Genomic DNA, 24,556 nt, shown 5'->3' on the forward strand with positions numbered 1-24,556 from the left:
TTTTGGGGGGGATCATCAACAAACAACAGTGGTTGCGTGTGTGTGTGTGGGAGGGGGTCTCACATCAGAATAGTTTTTTGAAAAACCTTTCAAAATGGTGTGGCTTTGAAGAATGAAGTGCGGATGTGCTGCTGCAACTGCAGATTGGAATCCGGCCCAACTTGCCATCCAGCGGTGGCCCACGAAGCACCAACGTGCTTTAATGTTAACTTCCGCTCTCGGCGCCTTAAGATACCATTCTGTAGGTACTCTATAAATTGTTTTAACGTAGGTGGTCGCCTGCTACAAGATTCAATTCTAACCTGGAAGTTGTGGAAAGTGCCGCAGGGCAGTGGTTTCTCTGCTCTTTCTAGCTAAGATGATGGATGGTGCCGGTGGGGGAGGGTGGCACTGAAGATCTCTCCGGCCCCTGGAGTCATCAGGTAGCTTGCTGCAGGAGAGATAAGAAAAGGGGCGGCGTCCGCCCAGCGCACAAAGGCGGTGGATGAAGGCTCTCCACCAATAACCCCGGCAGGAGGCGGGTGAGGAGAGGGAGGGTTAGTCGATGGTGAGGGGGTGCAGTGGCTGCTCTGGGAGGTCCGGGCACAGCAGCACCCCTCCCGGCCAAGCTCCGGAGACAGTAGCTTCTCTTGGACCGGCTGCTGGTAATGGATTAATGGGCAGAGGGGAGGCGGTGTGGGAGGGGAAGATGAAAGAGGCTGGGCATGGGCGGGGAAGGCAGTCGAGACACAGAGCACACAGTGAAATAGAGGAGAGGCAGGGGCGAGAGAGCTGAGAAGAGGAGGAGGAATGCAGGAAGAAGTGTGTGTGTGGGGGGTTGTTAAAATAGAGGTGGCGTTGAGAGAGGAGGAAAACCCAAAGAAATCTCAAATTAAAAAAGAGAAATAGGCTTCTTCCGGCTGGATATGAAATTACAAGTCTGATGTTGAGGGTTTCTGCTGGTAGAAATCTGTTTTCAGATAGTCGGACAAATCTGACGGATGCTAAAAGTGACTAACTCGAACCAGGAGGCAGAGCCTATTTAGCTGCATCTCCGCGTATGTCCGCCCCGCTTAAGCAGCACTACAAAGAAAGACTGAATATTTATTTTAATATATTTAAAAAGTAAGGGTTGTTGGAGAAGTGGCTGTACATCCACCCACCCAATAAGAGTGGGCAGACAAATAGTCACCTGGAAAGAATACTTTCTAAACTTTAAAAAGTTGACAATAAGCAACTGGAAGGAAGAGATGGGGCTGCGCGAAGGGTCAAAACAATGGCAAGTCCCAATTGTGTGCAGATGGGTTTGGTGAGGCTAATTAATAAAAACATCGTTAAACATTGAAGATTACAGGTTTCGTACTTACGACGTGCAAAAGTCACGAAGTAGGGCTGACACTTGTTTTGCTCAAAACACAGACAAGGCAAGGCTAAACTGCTTGGAGGCGATTTTCTAAGCAGGAGTGACGGTCTTTTCTATTTGTGAAAGAGACATTCCTTTTAGCCAAACATGGTGTCGATTTCTCTGTTGATTCGACCCCTTCTATTCCTGACTCTGCTTGCCGGTCCATGCAAATGAAAAATCCCTTGTTTTACGCCCCTACCAGGTGTTTCTAAATGTTAATGTGCGTGTATATGTTTTATAAGACACAGCCAGTGAGATAACAGGAGGTTATCGCCCCGCCCCCACAAACACATGCTGGCCGGAGACAAAAGGCAGCTGGAGTATGTGTGACCCCGGATCCCTGAGTCCTGTTTGTTAAAGCATGTAGACTTTGTTTATGTTGGGCGCATGTTATCATGTTTTGTTTTAGAGAGCTCAAAGAGAACCCTGACACGCGCCTTACCAATAGCAGAGAGGTCTGGGTGGGCGAGATATGCATTTTACGATAACTAGGGTTAAGGGGCTTTCCTTTACGTACTGAAAGATCTGCGGCAGGAAGTTGTCAACGTAAATAAACACCTGGATACAAACCAAATTGTCCTATGCCTACTTTGTACAAACGTGCAGGTAAGAGCAGAAAAAGAAACACCTGGATGCATTAGCGACTTCGCAGAATTCTGTAAGAAGTGCTGCGACTGCTAGAGGTGGAAGGTGAATATGCCACAAACCGACCCGCACTTCCGACACAGTTCTGGGCAGTGAAGCGGAGGGCGGTCTGAAGTTGAATTGGGAAAAGCTTGTGCTGAGTGTTTGGTTACAGTTCTGGGCGGAGGCAGGAGAAGCTTGTGCTGGAGTTCCTAGGATGGGCGGTGCTGGCAGACTACCATTTACGTAGTAACAACAAGAAAGGGTGGAGGGGGCAGGGGAGGAGGGGGCAGGGGAGGAGGGGTCCGGGGAGGAGGGAAGGGCCAGAGGGACTTGATGGGAGTGGTGGGGGGGAGGGGGAGGGTATAGAGAGGGAGAGGAGGAGAGACAGGACAGGGGGAAGCAGCAGAGACACGGCGGGTAAAATAAACAAACAAGCCTTTCACCGTAACACGGCTGGCAGGGGAGGGGGCGGAGAGGGGAGAGGTGCGACACGGCAGTAGGAGGAGGAGGGGGGAGGAGAGTAGGGGAGGCACGGCCTAGCGGCAGGCAGGCAGGGGAGGAGAGGAGGAGGGGGGAGGAGAGTAGGGGAGGCACGGCCTAGCGGCCGTGCAATCAAGTAGTGAGGGGGCGGAGCTGGGGGAGGCTGTGAGAGAGAGTAGGCAAGGCAGGCGGCTGGGGGCATGTGCACGCGCTTTTAAGCTCAATGCACATGCGCATTGAGCTTAAAAGTCACGGGCACTGCAAGGAATCGCCACGATTCCTTGCAAGTTAGATAAAGTCTGGATGAGCCCCTATAGTCTCGCTTGCTCGATGCGCATGCGCATCGACAGGCGAGACCTAAAAAGTGTGCATGAATACTTGGTGGGAATTACAATTAAACGTGTTATGCTAATTTTGTTTAACATCTTACTCATGACACTAATGTTTACGGTTTTGCCGTTTAGAACGGTTGAATTATACTTTGAAAGGATGACTTACCTGCTTTTAGAAGGACGCACATAATGTAACCTGTGCGTTGTTAATGTAGCCTAACTGTATGCCTGAAATGTATTTTCACTGTATTTTTATCTAATGTTTGAGTTCGTATTTTGCTTCCATTTTGGAATGTTGCAAGGAGTATGTGTTCCCACTGCAGATGGACAAGGCTTCATTAGTTGAGCGAAAGAGTTACTGTTCCAATTAGATAGAGAGGCCTGGGAAGAAGAAATGCAATAACAGATGGGGGGTGAGTTCTCGTGGGAGAGGAGATGGCACCAAGGTCTTAAGAAATATCTCAACGTGGGAACATTCTGGCGGAGAATGGAAGAAGGATGAGGCTAGAATAATGGGAAACCACTAGTAAAGCTGTGGAAGGTGCCTTAGTTCAGTGATTGCTTATGTTGTAAAATAGTTAGGGATAGCTGAAACTTCTATTTTAGGACGCCTTGAGATACGGACCTCATCTTTGGCTTTGTGGCTTCATGCTATATGATGCTGGTTGGAGTACTTAGGAGGGCTCGAACGGCTGACATATTTTCCCATCTCTGCTGAAGCTTACATTAGGTTAGGAATTTCACTTTAAGGTAGTGTAGGCACAGTTCGGGAATTTTAGGGGCTTATGCAGGATATTTTAATGTAATCCAATGCACATCTTTGTCTCCTGATAACGTATGTTATGATGATAGAGTTAGTTGTTTCCTTTTTGCTATAGAAGGTGTATTGGTTCTAGAGATTCAGCTTCACCCTATTTACTTTGCAATTTTACACCATCATGCTGGGGCTGGTGTACATGAGTCTGTTCAGAATTTGAAATGAAAAACTAACCTGAATGTAGCGTTCAACCGGAGTTCTTACTTAGTAATTGGATTACTTTGAAATTTAGATATTGTGAAAGGATTTTTCTCTATACCTCTTGTGCTGCATAACTAGAACCATTGACCAGATCATTGAGGAGTATGGGTACCAGCTTTCTCAAAAGTGCTCACTTAGGGGCTGTTTACGATGGCCGAAGGCCTGCCACCGTCAGCCCTGCGGTGGCGGACCTCCCGCTATCAGACCGTGATTTTCCCACCGCCAAATCAGAATGGCTGGGGGAATGCGACCGCGAACATGGCTGGCGCAAAGACTGCCAGCCACGGATCCACCACAGGCAATCGGTCCGATTGCCTGGCGGAGAGGTCAGCATCTGTGAAATGGTGGCGGTGCCTAGCAGGCACCATCCGCCAATATACAATGCTACATCTCCGCCAGCCGGTGTATGGTGGTGAAACTGTCATTCACAGGCTGGTGGGGATTGTATTTGGGGGCCTGTTGCAGGCCCCCCCTGGGGTAGGAGGGTTGGGGGGCTGCAATGTGGGGTACCCATGGTACCCCCTACACTAAGTGGCAGGCACTGTGTGGTGCTTGCCACGTAGTGCAGGGAAATGTAAACAGTGCATCTTCAACATTGCGGTGGGTGCTGCAGCTAGCAGCACCCACCATAATGTTGAAGGTGGTAGATGCGACCGCCACAGTGGCAGTGGCATAGTTATACCACCGGTGAGGCCACCGCCTTTTGGGCGGGGGTCCCACTCCCCGACACGATTCTGTTTTTCCGCCATCGTAATGACCCCCTTAGTTTCAAAGGGGCCAGTAAGAGCAGTTGCTGGTCTGTTCAGAAATACCAAATAAATGCACTTTCAGGGGCACACCGGTGGTGATTTGTTTTCTTTCCATCCAAAGATTTTGGATGCTGAAAGTCTTGAGGTTAAACTCCAGGCCAAAATGAGAAGTTATTGTTGGTAAATCAGACCTGGGAATATCAATTACCATGAGAATTCCTAAATTCTTAGTGGGCTATCACTGCGCAACTCACAAAGAGCTGGATTTTCCATACCAATGGAGTTAGCACGCCGATATTAGTAACTATGACACCAGTATTTTTACAATCAGAGTTCTATTTTGTAAACTGACCTATTTTCCAATGAGTCAGTTTGCAAAATATTGATTTGTAGTGGATCGCAATTGTACCTACTTTATGAATATTGATGAAGTATCTCACAAATTGAGACACACTATAAATTACAGTCATCATAGGGATGATGGCCTGCTGAGGTCAGCAGACCAGTATGTCTGTGATTGCTTTCAAATAAATTGAAAACTGACTTGATAGGATTAACCAATATATCCAATGTGAATTTAATTCATCAACATTAATTAAACCAACAAAAACATATATATAACACGTGAAACATGAAAGACGAACACAAAGGTGTAATGAAAAAGAAATTTATCAAGTTCAATGGTCAGAGCTATAATATACAGGTGAAATTCATTCAGAAATACCTAGGTTTTGTGGGCACAGAAACAAATTAATTGAAAAAAAGACTCAACAAAACCTAAATACACCTATCTAAAATCAATATGAAATAAAACAAGAAATAGATCTATTTCTTGTTTTATTTCATACCGATATGGCCATACACCTAAATGTGTTACTGAAAAGCAATTTAGGTTTCATACATACCAAAAACATTTTTGAGGTCCCAAGCTGCCTAATTCAAGGAAGCAAGCCTTTTGCAAATGCAAAAAAGCTTTGTACATCTGGCCCCTACTTTATGGTTCACATTTGAGTAAAAAGCCTAGATTTTATCCGAAGGAACACTAATTAAGAAACTTCACTGGCAGCCTTAGGAGATTTATTCTAGAATTGGCTTGCCAGTCAGAAGGGGAGACACTTGTTTCATGCATTCATATTATCAAGAGGGAACACACTTCATAACATCACATGACACATGGCTGCACAAGAATATAAAGGCTTGTTTCAAAGAGCATTTGAAAACATTAGTGGCTCCCACTAACAACAATTCTATTTCTGTTAAAGCTTGTTATAAGGCACTTATTACAGTAAACACAGGCTGATATGGTGTGCATGCTACCCAGCACAAATGCAGGCATGAGATTGAGGATGAGCCTCCAGTGTCTTCCCTTCTCATTCTGTGAGCTGCTTCTGAAGACACTATCTGATTAGTTGGGAAGGTTATGTTATGGTAGCTGGATTTGTAGTGTGCCTGATCAACCCCTGTATAGGCTTCCTGGTGTGAACAGGACAAAAACAGAGATAGTGCGCAGTGGAAAGACCCTAAGAGAGCAAGACTGCGTTGAAACAACTAGGTTTTGGGTAGATTTTTAAAAACAAGAAAACTAGGTTAAAAAAGATTTACAGGAAGAGTGTCCCATTGATGGCTGCCAAGTAGGAGAAAGAATGTCCTTGTCTGTGTGAATACATAGAGTCTGTGCTAAAGCCTGATTTATGGATCCTAGGACTCTAGACGATCTGTAAAAAGATACGCGACTGTGGAGATAATGAGGTACCTGAGGAATAAAGGGCCCTGTTAGTGTGACAAAGAAGATACAAAATGGCATGCTTGAAAACTGGCAGCCAGTAAAGCATCCTCAACACTTGGGAAGATGGGGATCCGGGTAGGAAGTTGCAGATCATACACACAGCAGCATTCCGAGTGATTTTTAAGCTAGTAAACAGGCAGTCAGTCATGACCACATATAGAGCACATATGTATTTGAGCCCACTTGTAATGGGCCGATTTGGAGAAATGGGCAACTTCTGAGATGCAGCAGTCCAGCACCATAAAAAGGGAGCAGCGAACCTCTAGAGTTGCTGATCTGTAGCTCACTTCCTTCTTTTCATTTCCTTTCTCTTATACTCCTAGTCTGCTATCCAGGGTGCTCTGGTTATGTTCTTGAAGGAGCGTATTATTTTTTAGGTCACTTGTGGCTTTTTAATGAGATTTTTTGTCTGGGTGTTTCCGTAGACTGAGAGCTGAGGTGATTCCTAAATGAGGTCATGAAACATCCCAAAGTGAGTTTCCGGAAGGCAATTGTCTGAGACCTAGAGTTCCCTCACTAGTGTATTTCAAAGTTTGGTAAGACCTGCCGGCATACTTCACACATGATGCAGTATATGGGCCTTGTGGAACTAAACCCATAGGCAAATGCAGATGCTTATTTTGCAAAACATGCTAGTAATCTTGTTCAACAAGCAAGTACTCAGTTTGCTTCTGAGACCTTTCTGGCATTAATCAATGTTAAGTTCTTTAGGATGACCTATTCTAACAGGTCTGAACTCCTGATCTCACAATCTCTTGACATTTAGTCCAGTTCAGAGGCTTTTGGCTTCACTTGAGAGGCTGCACTGTTTCTGACAAACAGGCCATCAGAGACCATCTAAAGATAGGTTAAGACTGTTCTGAGGACCATTTGACACCCTCTCCCTCCCTATCTCTTTTCTGAATCCATCGCTGACAATGGTACAACTCCCCCTTACCTTCTTCTAATCAAATGCTGATGGTTGAAAAAAATACATTTGATTGTAAATTATCTATTATTTGTAAGTCCTGATCCAGTGGAGAGGTTTGAGGGGAAATATACACAATAATGGGGACTTGGGACTCGTCAAATATGTACATCCAGCTATCCATTGAAGATAACATTGCCTGGATGTCCCTAGCCCTGACAGAAGGAGTGCAGCCCCTGCATAAGTCTCTTAAGACCTTGATCGATTCACTTGACTTTTTGATAAAGGATCCGCAGTTGCACAGAGAATATTTTCGGTCCTTGTAAATTCAATTCAGATTACCCTGGGACTAAATCGTTGAGCTGATCCATTCTCTCTGTTAACACCCTCTTCTAATTTGCCTTCTATTGTCTTTAAATAGGGCAAAATGTATCTCTTTTTCACTCAGACCTAGTAGAAATGGCAAAAATTGTACTGTGCTTTGTGAAAATCCCTTTAGATATTGGCGTGCTCACTTGCCATGCTTATGAAGGAACTATGGTTGGCATGGAAACCTATTATTTACCACTGTAAATTCAGTGCTAGAAAAAGAAGGTGACTAAGTTTATCCACTCAGTGCTCCTACCCATCTCATGTCTTTAACCAGATCAAAACATATCTCTGAGCAATCAGAAGCATGTGTAGTCTTGAAGTTTACCAGAGCTCTTACAGCTTCCCTAGTAGGTCTTCTGGGTTCACGTGGGTGCTTTTCATCATTGGGTGCCAAAGTGTATGACTGAGTTGTGAAAAAGCCTCACAATGCACTTCTTAACCTCATCCGCGCTAAGCGTTTTCCTGCTGTGCTCTGACTTTCTCTAAAACCCGCGGTTCATGACGAGCTCAGCTCGTCATGAGCGTACGAGAGGCATAACTCATGACGAGCTGAGCTCGTCATGAGCGTCGAAGGGGTTAACAACATTCCTCCACATTAATTTAATCACAGCAGAGAGCCCATGCATGCATGCGCTGTATTGCTTTACAGAAAAAGGTAGAGAAATGTTAACATTTTAACACCATTTCAGCAAAGATCCATATAACAGTAAGACTTTGTCATGGAGGTTCTACCACTTTCATTCATCGAGGGTACCATTTTCTTCTAAATCTTCCAACCGCTGGTATTTGTCCTTGTATTTAGCAATGCATTGAGACCACTTAATATCTAGGCGCACTTCATGCTATTCGTTGTCTACCCTTCATCACCCGGCTGTATCAGAAACATAGTGTGTGCTTACTCTCTGCACCTGGAGCATATTCCAGGGTGTTAGACCTGGAATCCTTGGCATGGTTTCCCAACTATTTTGTCTTCTGACTTCTTGTTTTGCGGACTCCGTTTATGCTGGCTTTAGGACTCTGGGCACTTTACCACTGCTAACAAGTGCTAAAGTGCATGTGCTCTCTACTTTAAAGTTGGTAAGATGGGCTTATCCACAATTGGTATATTTAATTTACTTATTAGTCCCTAGTAAAGTGAACTACATGTGCACAGGGCCTGTAAATTAAATGCTAATAATGGTCTGCAGCACTGTTTGTGCCAGCCACTTTAGTAGCCCTTTAAACATGCCTCAGCCCTGCCATTGCAGAGCCTGTGTGCGCCGTTTTACACTGATATGTCAACCTAGCAAGTTAACCCTCTTGCCAGGCCGAAACCTCCATTGTTAATACTTATAAGTCACCCCTGAGGTAGGCCCTGGATAGCCAAAGAGCAGAGTGCAGTGCATTTAAAAAGTAGGGCATGCACTTTTATGTTTTACATGTTCCAGTAGTAAAAAACTCTTACACTCGCCTTGCACTACTGCAAGGCCTAGCTCTCCCATAGCTTAACATTGAAATGACCTTACTATATCTTATAAGTGTCATTTCCAAATGGGAAGAGATGGAACTCCTAAGTGTGGTGTCTCTGAAATCACAATTTAAAATCCAAATTCATGATGAAGTTGGAATTTAAATTGTAATTCTGAAAATGCCACTTTTAGAAAGTTGGCATTTTGTTACTTTAGATAATTTAGTGCCTTCTGCCTTAATCTAAATACATGTCTGGGGTGGGTGACAGAAGGGCTTTGCGCATTCCCTCAAGGCAGCCAAACGCAAAGGGAGCTTAGATATGACTGATGGACCACCCACATCCTGATGGGCTACCCCGGGCAAGAAGGGAGGGAGGAGCTGACACCTGATTAGGCTGAGTCCTGTCCCCACACAAAGGGCTGTATACCCCCTTTTAGTGAGTCTTAAGCCAGGGTAGGAAGAGTAACGACTCTGTGCACTTCAAAGACTTCTCTTTGAAGTGTCCCCCTCTTCAAAGGCACTACTTGGTATAAGTGCTAGGCCCCTGACACCACAAACTCAGTACATTTTGGACCTATGGATATTCTGCCAAGAAGAAGGACTGTTGTACTGCTGAAAGGACTGTCTCTCTGCTGGACTCTGGACTACTGCTCTGCTGTGCTGAACTGCTGCCTGCTGGAGCACTGGCGTCTGAGTCGATGGTGCAGTCGTCAGCAGTTTGACACAGCAATGTAGTTGAGGGCAGTACGGCAAGGAGGTGAGCACGGCTGCAGTGCAAGCAGTGGAGTCGGTGACAGGGCCTAGGCGGCATACTCGGTAAGACCAACATTGGGGTGCGTTCGAAGTCGGTGCGACAAGACTGTGCCCATGTTGCAGGCAGTGACGTTGACATCAATGAGGCCAAGGTTGCGATGTCATCAAGGTTAGTGCTGTGCTTTCCCAGGGGCAGGGGACCACGGCTTGGTGCAGGCAGCAGCATTGTTGATGGCATCAAGAAGGCTTTACTTTCAATTATAGCCCAGCAAACACCTCCAGTGGTCCAGAACAGGAATAGGCACCCATTAGCAGGTCAGAGCTCCCAGCAGTGGAGTTCAGATGCTGTAGGTGAGGGTAAAGTTTTTGTGTCCCTGAGAGTTCTTAACAGGAGGCAAGCACACACAAGCCCACACAGCAATGTACAGTTCTTTCACTGCCCGAGACAAAAGCAACAACTGCAGGCCAACACAGCAGAGTGGCAGTCCCTCCTGACAGTTCTACAAGCTCTTCTTCTGGGCAGCGTCCTCAGTATGGACATAGTAAAAAAACGTAGATTCACTGCTCCTGTATGTATACCCCTTTTGGCCTTTGAAGTAGACATACTTCAAAGGATTGTCGTTGTAGTGGACGGATCCAGCCTTGGCCTGATCTGACTCCAGACACACTACCGGGGGTCGAAGACGACATTGTGATAGGACAGGTACAGGCCAATTCAAGTGTCAGTGACAACGTCTCCCACCATTCTAGCTCAGGAAGGCCCATCAGCCTGGTGATGGGCACTCAGGATATGCAAGGCACACCTCATCTCCCTCTGTGTGACTCTCTAGAGTGAATGTCCAACTGTCAGTCTAAACCAGGCGTGGATTCCACAGACAGGCAGAGCCACAGGATGGTCAAGCAAGAAAACGGCAACTTTCTAAAAGTGGCATTTTCAAACACATAATTTAAAAGTCATCTTCACAGAATGATGCGTTTTTAAACTCTAAGTTCACAAAACCCAAACTCTAAATCTCCATTTCTTCCCAATGTAAAGTTGCACTTGTAAGATGTTACAAGGCAGCTCAGTAGAAAAGATGCTGGATCTAACAACTGGATTTATTCTCATTTTCCCTTATCTCAAAATAGACATTTTAGTCTGATCTAATTTGACTTACAGGCTGATTTATGTGTTGGCGGTTGGGGTTAACTCCAGCAGGGCAAAGGAGAATACTATTCCATTTTCATGATGGCATCCTTAACTGCCAAATTCCCAAAAATCTACCTAGTCAGGGATAATTTCTAAAGCACTGGCAGGAACCACAATAATGGCAGTTCCTGAGAATGCTTTTTTAAGTTTGATGCACTGCTCCATCAACAAGTCTGAGCCATCCATCATCTTTATTTGTTGGTTATTTTTAAAAACAAACTCCAGAAGAGAGATTTTCTTTTTGAAAATTAAACAAGAATTTGAGCTGCTCTGTAGAGCACCGAAGGCGAGGGAGCAGGTCAATGGGACGATGTCAGAGTATGAAATAGAGAGGGGAACTAGACAAGGGTGCCATTGTCCCAGGTGCTCTTTGCATTGACATTGGAACGGTTACTTTGCATAGTAAGAACACACGCAAAGGCAAAGGCATTCATGGCACATGGAAACGAAGATCGCATCTCATTGTATGCAGACGGCGTCCTTTTATACGTCACTGATCCCACATCCACGATTCCGGCCCTTTTCCAAGTAATAGAGAAATACGGAAAGCATGCGGGTTATAAGATTAGTTGGGGCAAATCAGTCCTCTGACCGGTGGGAGGAAACCAAGAGCTACACGACTTCCCCAGGGAACTACACGTCACCACAGAAGGGTTTAAATATTTGGCAATGTATATATCCACGGACATCACAAACACAAGGAATATATAAAGAGTAGTGGCAGGCTTCCATGCAGAAGTGGAAAGATGGAGACGATTACCCTTATCATTGTTGGGCAGAGCGGCAATGTATAAAATGATTATGCTCCCCAAACTTTTATAGATCTTATAGAACACATATTATAAGATCCCAGAGGATGTATTCGGAGCAATAGACAGAGAGGTATGCACACTCTTGTGGGATGGGGGACAACCGCAGATCACGCTTCACACACTACAGTGCAATCAATACAATGGGGGTATTGCCCTACATGACATTAATTTGTATTAGCTGGCTGCACATCTTATAGTAATAAATGAATGGGGACACCTGCCGAGAACGCACCCAACATACGCATTGGATCAAGACTAATTTCAGGTACGCTCCCATTTACACTACATCTTTGGGGGAGGAGGGTCAGACACCTGCTGCCGGCAACCCAGAGGACACTGGAGGCATGGAAGGCTGCAGAGAGGAAAATGGGCTGGGACAAGAAGACCCCATTATGGGAAGGTCTGCGTCTCTCAGAAATCGGGAAACTGAAAGGGTTCAAAGACTGGGACAGGATAGGAATCTCGAAAGTTGAGGACCTGATAAAAGAAGGCTCCTTGATCTTGTTTGAAGCCTTACAGCAAGAATTCTAAATAGGAGATAGGCAGAGGTATAAGTATATGCAAATACAACACGTGTGGACCGCAGAGGGGATAGACATTGTAGACACCCCAGAATTTGCACTGCTGGAGGGCAGACTTTTTCAAGAAAGAATATCAGAAAAGGCTGTTTCCTGGACATATAAGACTATTATTAATAATATCCCATACAATCTGGTGGCTCTGAGGAGACAATAGGAGATTGCCTTGGGTAACTTGGAGGATATAGATTGTGAGGCTGCTCTAATGTACCCAAAGAAGGTAGCTATCAAACTGAGATTATGTTTAATCCAATGTAAAATACTCTACAGAAAATATATAACAAGATCCTGTCTCTACAAAATTGGACGGGCCGAATCCCCTGGCTGCCTTTGCTGCAAGACAGAGACCGGCACGTTTGTGCATGTTGTGGGAATGCACACATATACAAATATACTGGGTCAAGATAATGGGAGTGTTAAGTGAGATACTTGGGTACCGGCTACCGAAAGACACAAAATATCTGTTCTAGGCATACCTTCAGATATAGACCTTTCTAGAAGGAGTCTTGTCCTGGGTAACCTGGGATGGTGGTAGCCAACAGAGATATAGCAGAGAAATGGGGAGTGCCAGAGGTCCCAACTCTAAGGGAATGGAAAGTAGGAGTTGACATGTACATGGGGGCTGAGCGAGTGACATATAAAATGAGGGGCTGCCCCCTCAAAAATGTCAAGATCTGGCGACCCTGGCTCAGACATTATGGACTAGAGCTTAACGATACCCAAGATGGGTCACCGAATCTAACCATGCCTCGAGAAGAGATAAGCCTGAACGAACATATATCTATTGGGAGGAGGGAGGAAATGTGGACTTACTGCCATAAATCCAAATAAATGTATGTTGATGTTGCTGGAAATGCAAGACATTTGTAAACAATGGAGGGATGCGAACTGCCTGGTCGCCTTATATGTGCCAAATGTTCATTTGATGTTTACTGATAATGAGAAAAAAGTATTAATACACATATTTAAATAAATAAAACAAAAATCCCCCCTCTTCAGGGAACTTATCTCCTTTGGCGAAGAGGGCTTGTTTAATTGTTTACTGCCCATTATTGTAGGGGTTTGCCTGATGATGATGGACAGTAAAAAACTACTATGGACCCAATTATAATGTCAGGAGGATGCCCACTGGCAGGCTGGCGGTGGAGATCGGCTCGCCATCAGACTCAACTGCCTGACCTCTGCATTACGATGTGGTAGGCCAGACCGCTGTGGCCTGGGGGAAAGACTGACGCCTCCGACAGGATCGTTGATCCGATTGTGCGGATCGGGCTGACAGATAATCTCCAAATGGAGACTGTGCCTTCTCAGGCACAACCGTTGGTATTATGAGGTCCGTTTCCCACAGTCTTTCCATGTCGGCCTTTCCAACAATAGGACATCTGTTGGAAAGTGACTTTGGGGCCCCTAGCAGGGCCTCCGTCCCCCGGTACTCTGCTATGGGGCCTGGGGGATACTAATGGTGCCCCCTAAACATCCCTGAGTATTTTCAAAAACAGAGTTAAGCTAGGGCGATAGTCATCATCCCCAAAAACCATTGATATAATAAGGTCTGTAGAGGTGCACGTAAAATCCTTCGTGAAGCAATCAAATCAGGTGATGTGGCCAGAGTCCGTGCTGCTAGGACCACCTACAAGAATGTTATCTATGGTGCCCAAAAAACTTGGGATGAGGATAGATGGCAGGAATTAAAATCCGCCTGTGACAGTAACAACTCCAAATGGTTTTGGAATGTGGTCAAATGAGGTAGGGGAGGAGTAGCCGAGCCACCCTTACATCATGTTGACCCCAGTGCGTGGGTTAGCCACCCTTCTACTAAATATGCCAAAGAAGAAACAGACGATAATTCATCGTTTCCGATTCACCCTTTTTCCACTGATAGGGTATTTTATGAGACAACTTTGAAATGTGGCTGGGTTGGAGCCTGCGCATAACCGTCAATATAACAAACTCATCAAGTTATCACATCAGCTGCTCAAAGGAAAGAAAGGAAAATGGCCACCTACGTTTCCAAGTATTTCTGTGGTCACAGGTTCACAGAAAAAGAATTGCAAGGATTGGGTCTCAGTCCTGAGCAAACATATGTCGTAATTTATCAAAAAACAAGTTCATAGGGCCATATTAGTCCACATTCAATCTTCTTCTTTATTTTGAAGAAGTCATCAGTTCCAAAAGACACAGGTGATTCACAGATGACTCATGTTATCAGATTGACGTAGCCAAGGTATTTGATGAGGTAGAAGTTAGCTGCGCCATAAGCGCTCTAGCAAGTGGTAGAGCCCCAGGATTAGATTGTATCTCAGCTGATATTTTCATGTTTGATAGACCAAATTGGTCCAAATATATACTCTTACTTGCTAATGCCATGGCACAAGGAGCACCCAACCCAGCTACCTGGCGGGGGGGGCGGGGGGGGGGGGGGGTTCACAGATAATTCCCATATACAAAAAAAGGTGATAAATCCATGCCTGGTAACTATAGGCCAATAAGCCTCATTGATTCCATACAGAAAGTGGTGGCCAGGCTTGTTCTGGCCAAGGTCCAGACATCGATTGGGGCAAATACTATCCTCACCCCCTCCAAGCTGGCTTTAGGGCACACATTAGTATCACTAACCAGGTCTTTCGAAGTGTTCTTATTTATTGGCAGACAGTCACCCTCGGCAAGGGTAGCATGTATGCTGCCTTTGTCAATCTTAAATCCGCCTGAACTCTCGGAATAAACTGTGTGAGGTCCTAAAGGAGATGGGGATGCCACTCAACTTACTCTCCCTGATCGTTTGCCTCCATGAGGATAATTACGCACAAATACACTGGGGTGTGGCAGGAAATAAGACAGATTCCTTTCCTGTGCGCAAGAGTGATCGTCAAGGATGCGTATTGGCTCCCACACTATTTTCTCTTTTTATAAATGGAGTCGCAAACTTCCTTGATGCTATCCACACCGATGCTCCTACCCAAGCTGGAAGGAAAATGTCGGTGTCTCAAACACCAAGTGGATTGCAGTGTGCACTCTACTGCTATGAAGAGTTTTGCCTATTGAGGGGTCTTAAAATTAATGCTGCTAAGACAAAATGTAAGGAATTTTACCATCATAGATCGTTCTGAGGGGAAATGAGGATGGATGGGCTTCTCCTGGAGCAGGTTTATGCCTTTGTTTATCTGGGAATCAAACTGCACAAGGACATGAAGTGGAAGCCTCTCATTGGAGTTATAACACTAAAGCATTGGCAGCTTGCTGGTACTCTTAGTAAGGAATTTAAATCTTCTATGACAAAGCCCCTTAGCCCGGTACTCCATATTTACAACACTAAAATGGTGAGTTCTGCCCTTTATGGGGCAGAGCTGTGGGGACTATAGAATTTGACCTAGCTAATGATAGCCGAGAATGCATTTATATGCACTATCACTAGTTTGCCACAGAGTACACCCACTCTTCACCTTAGGGATGACCTAGGCAGGAAAGCTCTGTCAGATCTAGCCAGACTATGCCCAATTCTATTCTGGCACAGATTATGGTGCACGCAGGAGTTAGCAGCCTACACAGAGGGCCTAAGGGATATTATTACCTCTGATTGTTTTCATAATATCAAGTGGTTGCAGGATCTGAGAAGTTTGATTAATAAAATTGGCCTATTGCACCTGTGGGATCACCCTTCCACCTCAACTTTCCTGTCAAAAAATTCCACAAAGAAATGTATTTGAAAATGGTTGCATTTGAAGATTTTAGGCGTCATGAACCAACGTCACTTTTGGTGCTCTTTCTTCAGATAAAGCCATTTCCAAGTCTGGAGCCTTATTGAGACCTTATTAAAAAGCCCTTGGACCGGAAACTATTTCCAATTTAGATCTGGATCCCTGCCCTTTAAGTGTTTCTCATTCAAATGGTCTCCCACGGGGGACAATAAATGTCATGCATGCGTCACACATATAGAAACATATTCGCATGTGTTCCTTGCTTGCCCAGCTTATGCTGGCCCGCAGAAAGTGTGGCTGGCTCAGCTCTGCAAGAACATGGGCACAAAATTTCATAGCACTGCCCTGCAAATTCTTTGCTCTGACCCATCACCTAGGGGTACAATCCCAGTGGCTAAATGTTTGAGGTGGATGCAGCACATACATTGTAACCAAATTAGGGCAAGCAATTGAGCATGACGAAATGTTTTAAACCGTGTACGTGTTGTGGGCATATCAGGACATGTTAGGCTCATTACGTCCCTTAGGGTTTTAGAGATTCCTTGTATCTGATGGTTTTAATCTAGCAATGGCATGTTATATTTGATACAATGATAAATCTGCGAGTTTATTTGCACAAACATTTTAGCCTAAATGTTTTAACCTGACTAACTTTTTACCTTGTTTTTTTTTTTTTTTTTATCTGCAATTATTTTATGACTAGCAAAGTCGAATAAAGCTTGTTTGATGATGATTACAAATTTTACCTTGGTCACCAAAATAAAAATAGAAAAAAGTGTATTTCCCGTAAATCATTTGTTTATGGTCAAAATTCTTTAGACACAAATCATGTTTTTTTCACCATTTATTGCCTGTACCTGTTTGAATTACCTTTTAAAAGTGAAATGCTCTTTACACTACAAAACAATGTGTTTTCCTGTTTTGGAAAGCCCTTCATCCAGCCCTACGAGTCATTGTTTGTAATTGAGATTGCATTGCAGTAATACTTTTTGTGGTATGTGTTATATTTGGTTATCTTAATACTTACATTTTTTTAATTACAAGTTAACACGTTTAGAGCTACTCCAAACCTCACACTGGGTGAAATTCACTTGAAAATGCAAGGTTGTCACAAGAAAAGGGGAAACTGAAAACTGAGAACTTCCCCTTCAGTTAAAGGTAAAGACTCTTTTCAACAGTGTATCAGTAACAATCAATTTAATTAATAAAGGAAATGTACTTACCCACATGTCCTGTAAGTAAATACAATAAAACTTTCTTCATCAACTCTTTCTGAAAATGTTACACAGGTAAATTTCTCCCAGTGTCTCATAGCTTGTTTAAATATTGCTCTCTGGCTACCTGAAAAGTAATTATATCAAATAAGTACTTGGGGATTTCTCATGGCAAAAGAACATACTATACCAATTTTCGAACTATTTATTTTTAATATTTAGCACCACTGAAAGATCTATAAACAGTTGCTGGGCTCAGAATAGTAGTTATTATTGTGAGGTCTTCGCTCCATAGATGAAGAAACACCTAATCTTCGATTAAAAACTAATGGCAATAGCAGGGAGGTACCAAGCAACAAAAAGAAACTATATATATATATATATATATATATATCCTGTACACCGTTTGTCTCCAAACTCGCGCGCTCGTGCAACACAGCAAGCAGACTCCGGACACGGACCTCGAGGTGTATAAAGTTTTATTCGGCAGAAAGAGTCACCGACGTTTCGGCTCAGCGGAGCCTTGATATATATATATTCTGCTCCTCCGTTCGCCATCAGCGGGGCACTTTGTGGTCGGGTGCCGGTACGCAGTGGCGTTCCGCGATAAATATCTAGCTCAAGTTTCCCTTTTTGGAAAGGAAAAGAATAGCACTCACGAGGCTTCTTTGGCTCAGCAGCAGTTTATTTCAGACAAACGCGTTTCGGATTACATCCTTCGTCAGTGTCGTAGTTTACAAAAACTTTTTACTGGCGGCCATTTTTATTAAAGAAAACCACGTCACATGGGGGTAATGGTAAAAAACGGACTTTGTTGGCCCTTAGATTAAATGGGCGCCATCTTTAAACAGTAAATACTTGATTTATATTCATATCTTTGGTCAGAAATCGGTTTGGTATACCGATACAGTGACAAAGTTTAAACATGTTTTAAAAAGAAATTACTAAAAACAGTTTCATTACAAACAATACACTTCATATTGTCACACAATAACGCCGTGGATCGGCAATTGCAGCCTTGTTTTAATAAGGCTGCTGGTCCTTAATTACCAAATAAATTACGCCGTGTGTCGGCCCCTGAACCCTGGTTTTCATCACTTATACTTTTTCTCATTCTAATTGTAAGGATCTCATTTAATAAATATACATCTCATTCTTACTGTATTACTTATTTGCTCAGGTGGACTGCCAGTTCCTCCCCGCCATTTAACCCATTCGGTATCTTAGTCCCTAAGTCAATAATATAGCGGGATTCAAGTCTTCTTAGTTTGAGGACTCGATCCCCGCCCCTAATGTGTGGGGGTATAGAATCCAAACAGTAGTATTTCAACAGGTCCCTGTTCCTACTATGTTTTACTGCAAAATGGCGTGCTACAGGATAACTAAAATGCTTGTTTTTAATAGCGCGCATGTGTTCAAGTACCCTACGTTTTACCATGTTGATGGTGCTTCCCACGTAACTTAATCCGCAGGGGCACACTAGGCAGTATATTGCAAAAGTGGTTTGACATGTCATAAACTTGTTGATTTGTTTGTTATGCTTCAAACCCTCAATTTTATATGATAGAACTCTTTTGCTAGATACACAGGCCTTACATTTTCCACATGGAAAAAATCCATTCATGTCTTTTAAGGTACCTTGAGTTTTTGGCATAACTTTATCTAGGTGACTGGATACCAAACTGTCCCTCAGGGAACGAGCTTTCCTGAATGTCATCAGTGGATTTGCAGGGATGTCTGTTGCTATTATGGCATCAGTTTTTAGAATGTGCCAATTTCTTTTTAAGATATTTCTTATGGTGTTAGATTCATTAGAATAAGTTGTTATCATCATAAATTTCCCAATTAAATCTTTCTTAGATTTTTCTTTTTTATCAGTAAATCTTTCCGACTGAGATTCTTTACTTTCTTAAGAGTGTTTTCTAGGAGTTTGGTGTCATATCCCCTGGCCTGAAAGCGCTCAATACTTCCCTTTATCGCTTCATCAAAATCATTATCTTCGGAGCAGTTTCTTTTTATCCTCAGAAATTCCCCGTATAGGATACTGTTTTTGAGTTTCTGAGGGTGCCCGCTCGACGCATGTAATGTGCTGTGTTCAGCTGTGGGCTTCCTGTACAGGGATATGTTTATTCTATCATCTTTGATGGCCAGTCTCAAATCTAGATAATTAACTGTTGTAGTGCTTACCTCCCCTGAGAAGTGAAGGTTGACCTCATTGGTGTTCAGTATTTGTATATATTCTTCAGCCTCATGTTTGGGACCATCCCAAATTAAAAACAGATCGTCAATGTATCTCTACCATGCTACTGTTTTGTTGGTCCATTTTTCATTTGCCTTGGACCAGGACACCTGCTCCTCCCACCAGCCAACGCACAAGTTCGCATAGCTGGGGGCGAAGCAGGTGCCCATCGCGGTCCCGGACGTCTGTCTAAATAAGTCCCCATTAAAGGTAAATATGTTGTTTTGTAGACAGAATTCGATGAATTCAAGTAGCATTGAGTTATGGATGGCAAATCTTAGAGATCTCTTATCTAAGAAATATTTTACAGCTGTAAGGCCAAATACATGGTTAATGCACGTATATAGACTCGTGATGTCTAATACCACCATACAATATGTGGGTTGCCATTAAATTTGTTCAATACGACATATGAAGTCTGTGGTATCCCTTATATACGATTTCAAGTTTACAACGGCATCAAACAGGAAATGGTCAAGAAATTTAGAAAGGTTTTCAGTTAAACTTCCTAATGAAGACACAATGGGTCTACCTGGGGGCTCCTTCTCATTCTTATGTATCTTAGGTAAATGGTAAAATGTGGGTATACTTGGGTCTGGAGTACTTAAGAACAAATGTTCATCACCGTCTAACAATTTATCGTGCCATTTTTTTATTAGAATATGGAAATTCCGAATGCTCTCTTGGTAGGATGTTTGAGTACATATTTCATAACAATCTAAGTTCTTTAATTGTCTATATGCTTCATCCTCATAATATTTCCGTGTCATCGGGACTATATTCCCCCCTTTGTCCGAGGGTTTGTATATAACGTCCTTCTCTTCTCGCAGTGTTTTCAGTGCTTTTCTTTGATCTTTTGTAAGATTTCCTTTGATCTTTGATGGTTTAGACACCATTCTTAGTTTGAGTAAATCTTTTGTGACCATTTCCGTGAAGGTGTCAATCGCATCATGCGGCATGATCGGAAAGAATTGAGAGGGAGACTTGAGTCCACTTGTTGGTGCATCTTGGTCCGTTCCCACCGCTCTAATTCTTTGACTCAATGTACCCTCATTATCTACAATTTCACGGTTCTCAAGATTGTCCCCTTTTCGTAGATTTTCCAGGATTTCTAAAGTCATCAGATCATTTATGGATAACAGATCCATGTCTTGCTTTTGCGATTTCAAGAGTTTCACTTCTTTAGTCGTTGGTCTTAACTTGAAAAATTTATGGAGTTTTAATCCACGGGTGAATTTAAACAAGTCAATTTTAGTTTGAGTATATTCAAAACTGGCTTGTGGGCAGAAGGTTAATCCCAGCATGAGTACTGATTCTTCGATCTTTGTCAGCACTTTATCCGTTAAATTAATGATGGTCAGATTATCCCTTGTTTCTACCATCTGTTGCCTCTCTTGCTTCTGGTAACTCTGGTCTTTGGTGGTACCTTTATCCGACCTCTTCCTGCCCCCCCCTGTCTTGTTCTTCTGATTTTTCTGGGGGCCTGGTCTTTCCCCCTTGAAGCCATGTCTGTCGCATTAGAAGAAACTCCTGTTGAAAAGGGGTTTTCTGTATGTCGGTGGATGGTCCTGGTAATTCGTCTCCCGATTGATCCACATCAGTTACCTCTGATTCGGATGTTTCCACTCTTAACGATTTTCCTTGGGTGGCATTCTTGTTTCTCGCTATGTCTTTACGGGGTTGATCATACTTTTTAGAAAATGTTAAGATACACCCCAGTGCGTAACCTCGTTCGTCCCGATCAAATTTCTCTTCTTTACGTTGGCGGATCTTTGTTTCGTATTTAACCAGTCTGTTTTTCATTGCTTCTCTTAGTTTATCCATGGTCTCTTTATCAGCATTTCTCTTTAATTCTTCCTCCAAGAGCTCAATTTCTTTCAGAGCCGTGTCACGATCGATCCAAGCGAACTGGACCAAAATTTCCAACATTCCTTTGCAGGATGCCGCCGTATGTGCCGCCCATGCCTCTAAGAGTTTAGGATCTGGGTTCTCATAGGCTGAGACGGTGTAGATCCTTAATCTCCTCGGGACCCTTGCCACTTCAATGTAATTCTGTAGGGAGGTGTCCTCCCACCATTTTCGCACCTCCCGTTCACACAGTCTCTCAAGTTTGGTGAATTGTGTAAACAAGTCTTTAGGAATGTTGTCAGTGACGTTACTTTTTATATTACTGTGTTCCGTTTTGTTTTTCTTTTTGTATTACTGTGTTCCGTTTTGTTTTTCTTTTTGAACATGTTGGCAGCCGCCTCATTTCGTTCATTAACACTATACATTTTAGTGCGTTTTTAGTTGTATGCGGTACGTCCGAGCCCGGAGACCGCTGTCAATTCAATAAATATGCCACGAGACTAGATCCTCTCAACCCGCTCTTTACACTGGACTCATACAGGGTTTCAAACACACCGTGTGGCTTACCGTGATTCGTCGCGGTTTGCCTCGTCCGTTTCGGTGTTATTCTCCTCCGATAAGATTCGACGTTCCCTGGGTCCGTTTTGAAGCGGTGCCTCCACTATTAACATCCTGCTCCTCCGTTCGCCATCAGTGGGGCACTTTGTGGTCGGGTGACAGTACGCGGTGGCGTTCCGCGATAAATATCTAGCTCGAGTTTCCCTTTTTGGAAAGGAAAAGAATAGCACTCACGAGGCTTCTTTGGCTCAGCAGCAGTTTATTTCAGACAAACGCGTTTCGGATTACATCCTTCGTCAGTGTCGTAGTTTACAAAAACTTTTTACTAGTGGCCATTTTTATTTAAGAAAACCACGTCACATGGGGGTAATGGTAAAAAACGGACTTTGTTGGCCCTTAGATTAAATGGGCGCCATCTTCAGGCCAGGGGATATGACACCAAACTCCTAGAAAACACTCTTAAGAAAGTAATAAATCTCAGTCGGAAAAATTTACTGATAAAAAAAGAAAAATCTAGGAAAGATTTCATTGGGAAATTTAGAATGATAACAACTTATTCTAATGAATCTAACACCATAAGAAATATCTTAAAAATAAATTGGCACATTCTAATTAATTAATATATATATATATATATATTCACTGAAAAAACCATAGGTTATAGACCATATATAGTTAGGGATTAGCATTTAAAAAACCTTATTTTACTCACACAAAACCATTGAAATTCCATATATAGTTAGTTGCACTAACTATATATCGCGCACCCGCAATCCACTGCTGATGATGTCACATATTACATCATTCATGACATGGTCAGTGACATCACTGATGACATCACTGATGACATCTCAAATGACATCACTGATGACATCACTGATGACAACATCCAGTGACTGTATGTTTCTGTAAAGTTAAAATATGTCTTACATATTGAAGAATGAGTAGATGTATAAGTGTCTGGACAAAGGATTTAGTAGGTGCATGACTGAATGTATGAGTGAGTGATTAAATGTGTCTCACTGAGTGCATGGGTTAGTGACTAAACTGTCTTAATTTGTGCATCATTATGTCTGTTGTTCTGTAAACTGCTGCATGTGTTGATCAGTAGCTATATGAGTAACTATATGGGTTATTGATTGATTGCCCAAGTATTTGTATGGGAGACTGAGTGTGTGTGTGGCTGGCTGGGAGGTGTGTGACTCTGTGCAGATCAATGTGTACTTGTATCAATGATTGTATAAGAGAGTAAGTATGTGTTAGTATATGTTTCAAAATGTAAGGTGCTCTATGTTTAACTGTATAGATTAGAAAATGGAAGTGTGATTGATTCTTTACAGGACTGACTAGGTGTGTGAGTAACTCCATGGATGAGTGACAGAGTGTGAGTGTCTGTATAGGTGTATGAGTGCATATGATAGTGTTGTAAAGATGAGTGATTGTATGTATGAATGATTGTATGGGTGAATGAGTGAATGTGTGTGTAAACATAGGAATCAGTGAGTGCGTATGTAGTAACTAGTATTGGTGTGTCAATGGTTTCAAAAATTATACTCTGTATTGAACACTGGGTGTAACAGAGGTTATATTAAAGTGTGAGGAGATGCATTGTATTGTCACATGAATGATATCATCAGTGATGTGGTCATTGATGTCAAATGAGATGTCATCAGTGATGTCATCAGTGATGTCATTTGAGATGTCATCAGTGATGTCATTTGAGATGTTATCAGTGATGTCATTTGAGATGTCATCAGTGATGTCATCAGTGATGTCATCAGTGATGTCATTTGAGATGTCATTTGAGATGTCATCAGTGATGTCATCAGTGATGTCACTGACCATGTCATGAATGATGTAATATGTGACATCATCAGCAGTGGATTGCGGGTGCGCGATATATAGTTAGTGCAACTAACTATATATGGAATTTCAATGGTTTTGTGTGAGTAAAATAAGGTTTTTTAAATGCTAATCCCTAACTATATATGGTCTATAACCTATGGTTTTTTCAGTGAATTTTCAAGGTTTTGTAAATGCTAATTCCTAACTATATATGGTCTATAACCTATGGTTTTTTCAGTGAATTTCAATGGTTTTTTAATAGCAAATATCATAAGCTGTCGAATGTCAAGTACGTGGTAAGAAAAAACATTTTCGTGTTTATGCACACTGATTTGCTTTGAATGCTGCCCCCCCCCCTCATTTCTATTAGGAGTACTCTCTCTTTGCAGATAGTGAAGGGTAGTTAACGCAGGCCTTTGCCCCCGTTGTAATCCGTCGTGCCTGCTTCTCTCTCCATTTGATTGATTGTTATCCAAGCATTTACTGTTTTAGAATTGGTTCTCTTTGGTTCATTCTCTATTTACAAACAAGCACAGTGTCGCAATACTCTGTTTAGTCTTTGCAGATAGCGAAAAATCGTGTAAAAAAACAAAAGGAATCGAGCAAAATCAGTAGGCCACTAATGGGATCTCTTTTTGACCTCGCTAAAATAGAAACATTAGGAACAACCCCTCATGAGAAATACGAAACTAGTGAGATGAACTGAACTCCACACCATGAT

General features: G+C 43.0%; 1 protein-coding gene across 1 annotated transcript in view; it reads right to left on the reverse strand.

Moving 5' to 3' along the window:
• TLL2 (tolloid like 2) overlaps positions 1 to 24,556 on the reverse strand; it is a 2,328,887-nt gene that overhangs the window by 1,298,080 nt on the left and 1,006,251 nt on the right. The window contains exon 5 of the mRNA XM_078643121.1: positions 17,355 to 17,472. Within this exon, the coding sequence (XP_078499247.1) occupies positions 17,355 to 17,472 (118 nt within the window). The remainder of the gene's footprint in view (positions 1 to 17,354; positions 17,473 to 24,556) is intronic.

This window comes from Lissotriton helveticus, chromosome 5_1, assembly GCF_964261635.1.
Source record: "Lissotriton helveticus chromosome 5_1, aLisHel1.1, whole genome shotgun sequence".
NCBI lineage: Eukaryota > Metazoa > Chordata > Amphibia > Caudata > Salamandridae > Lissotriton > Lissotriton helveticus.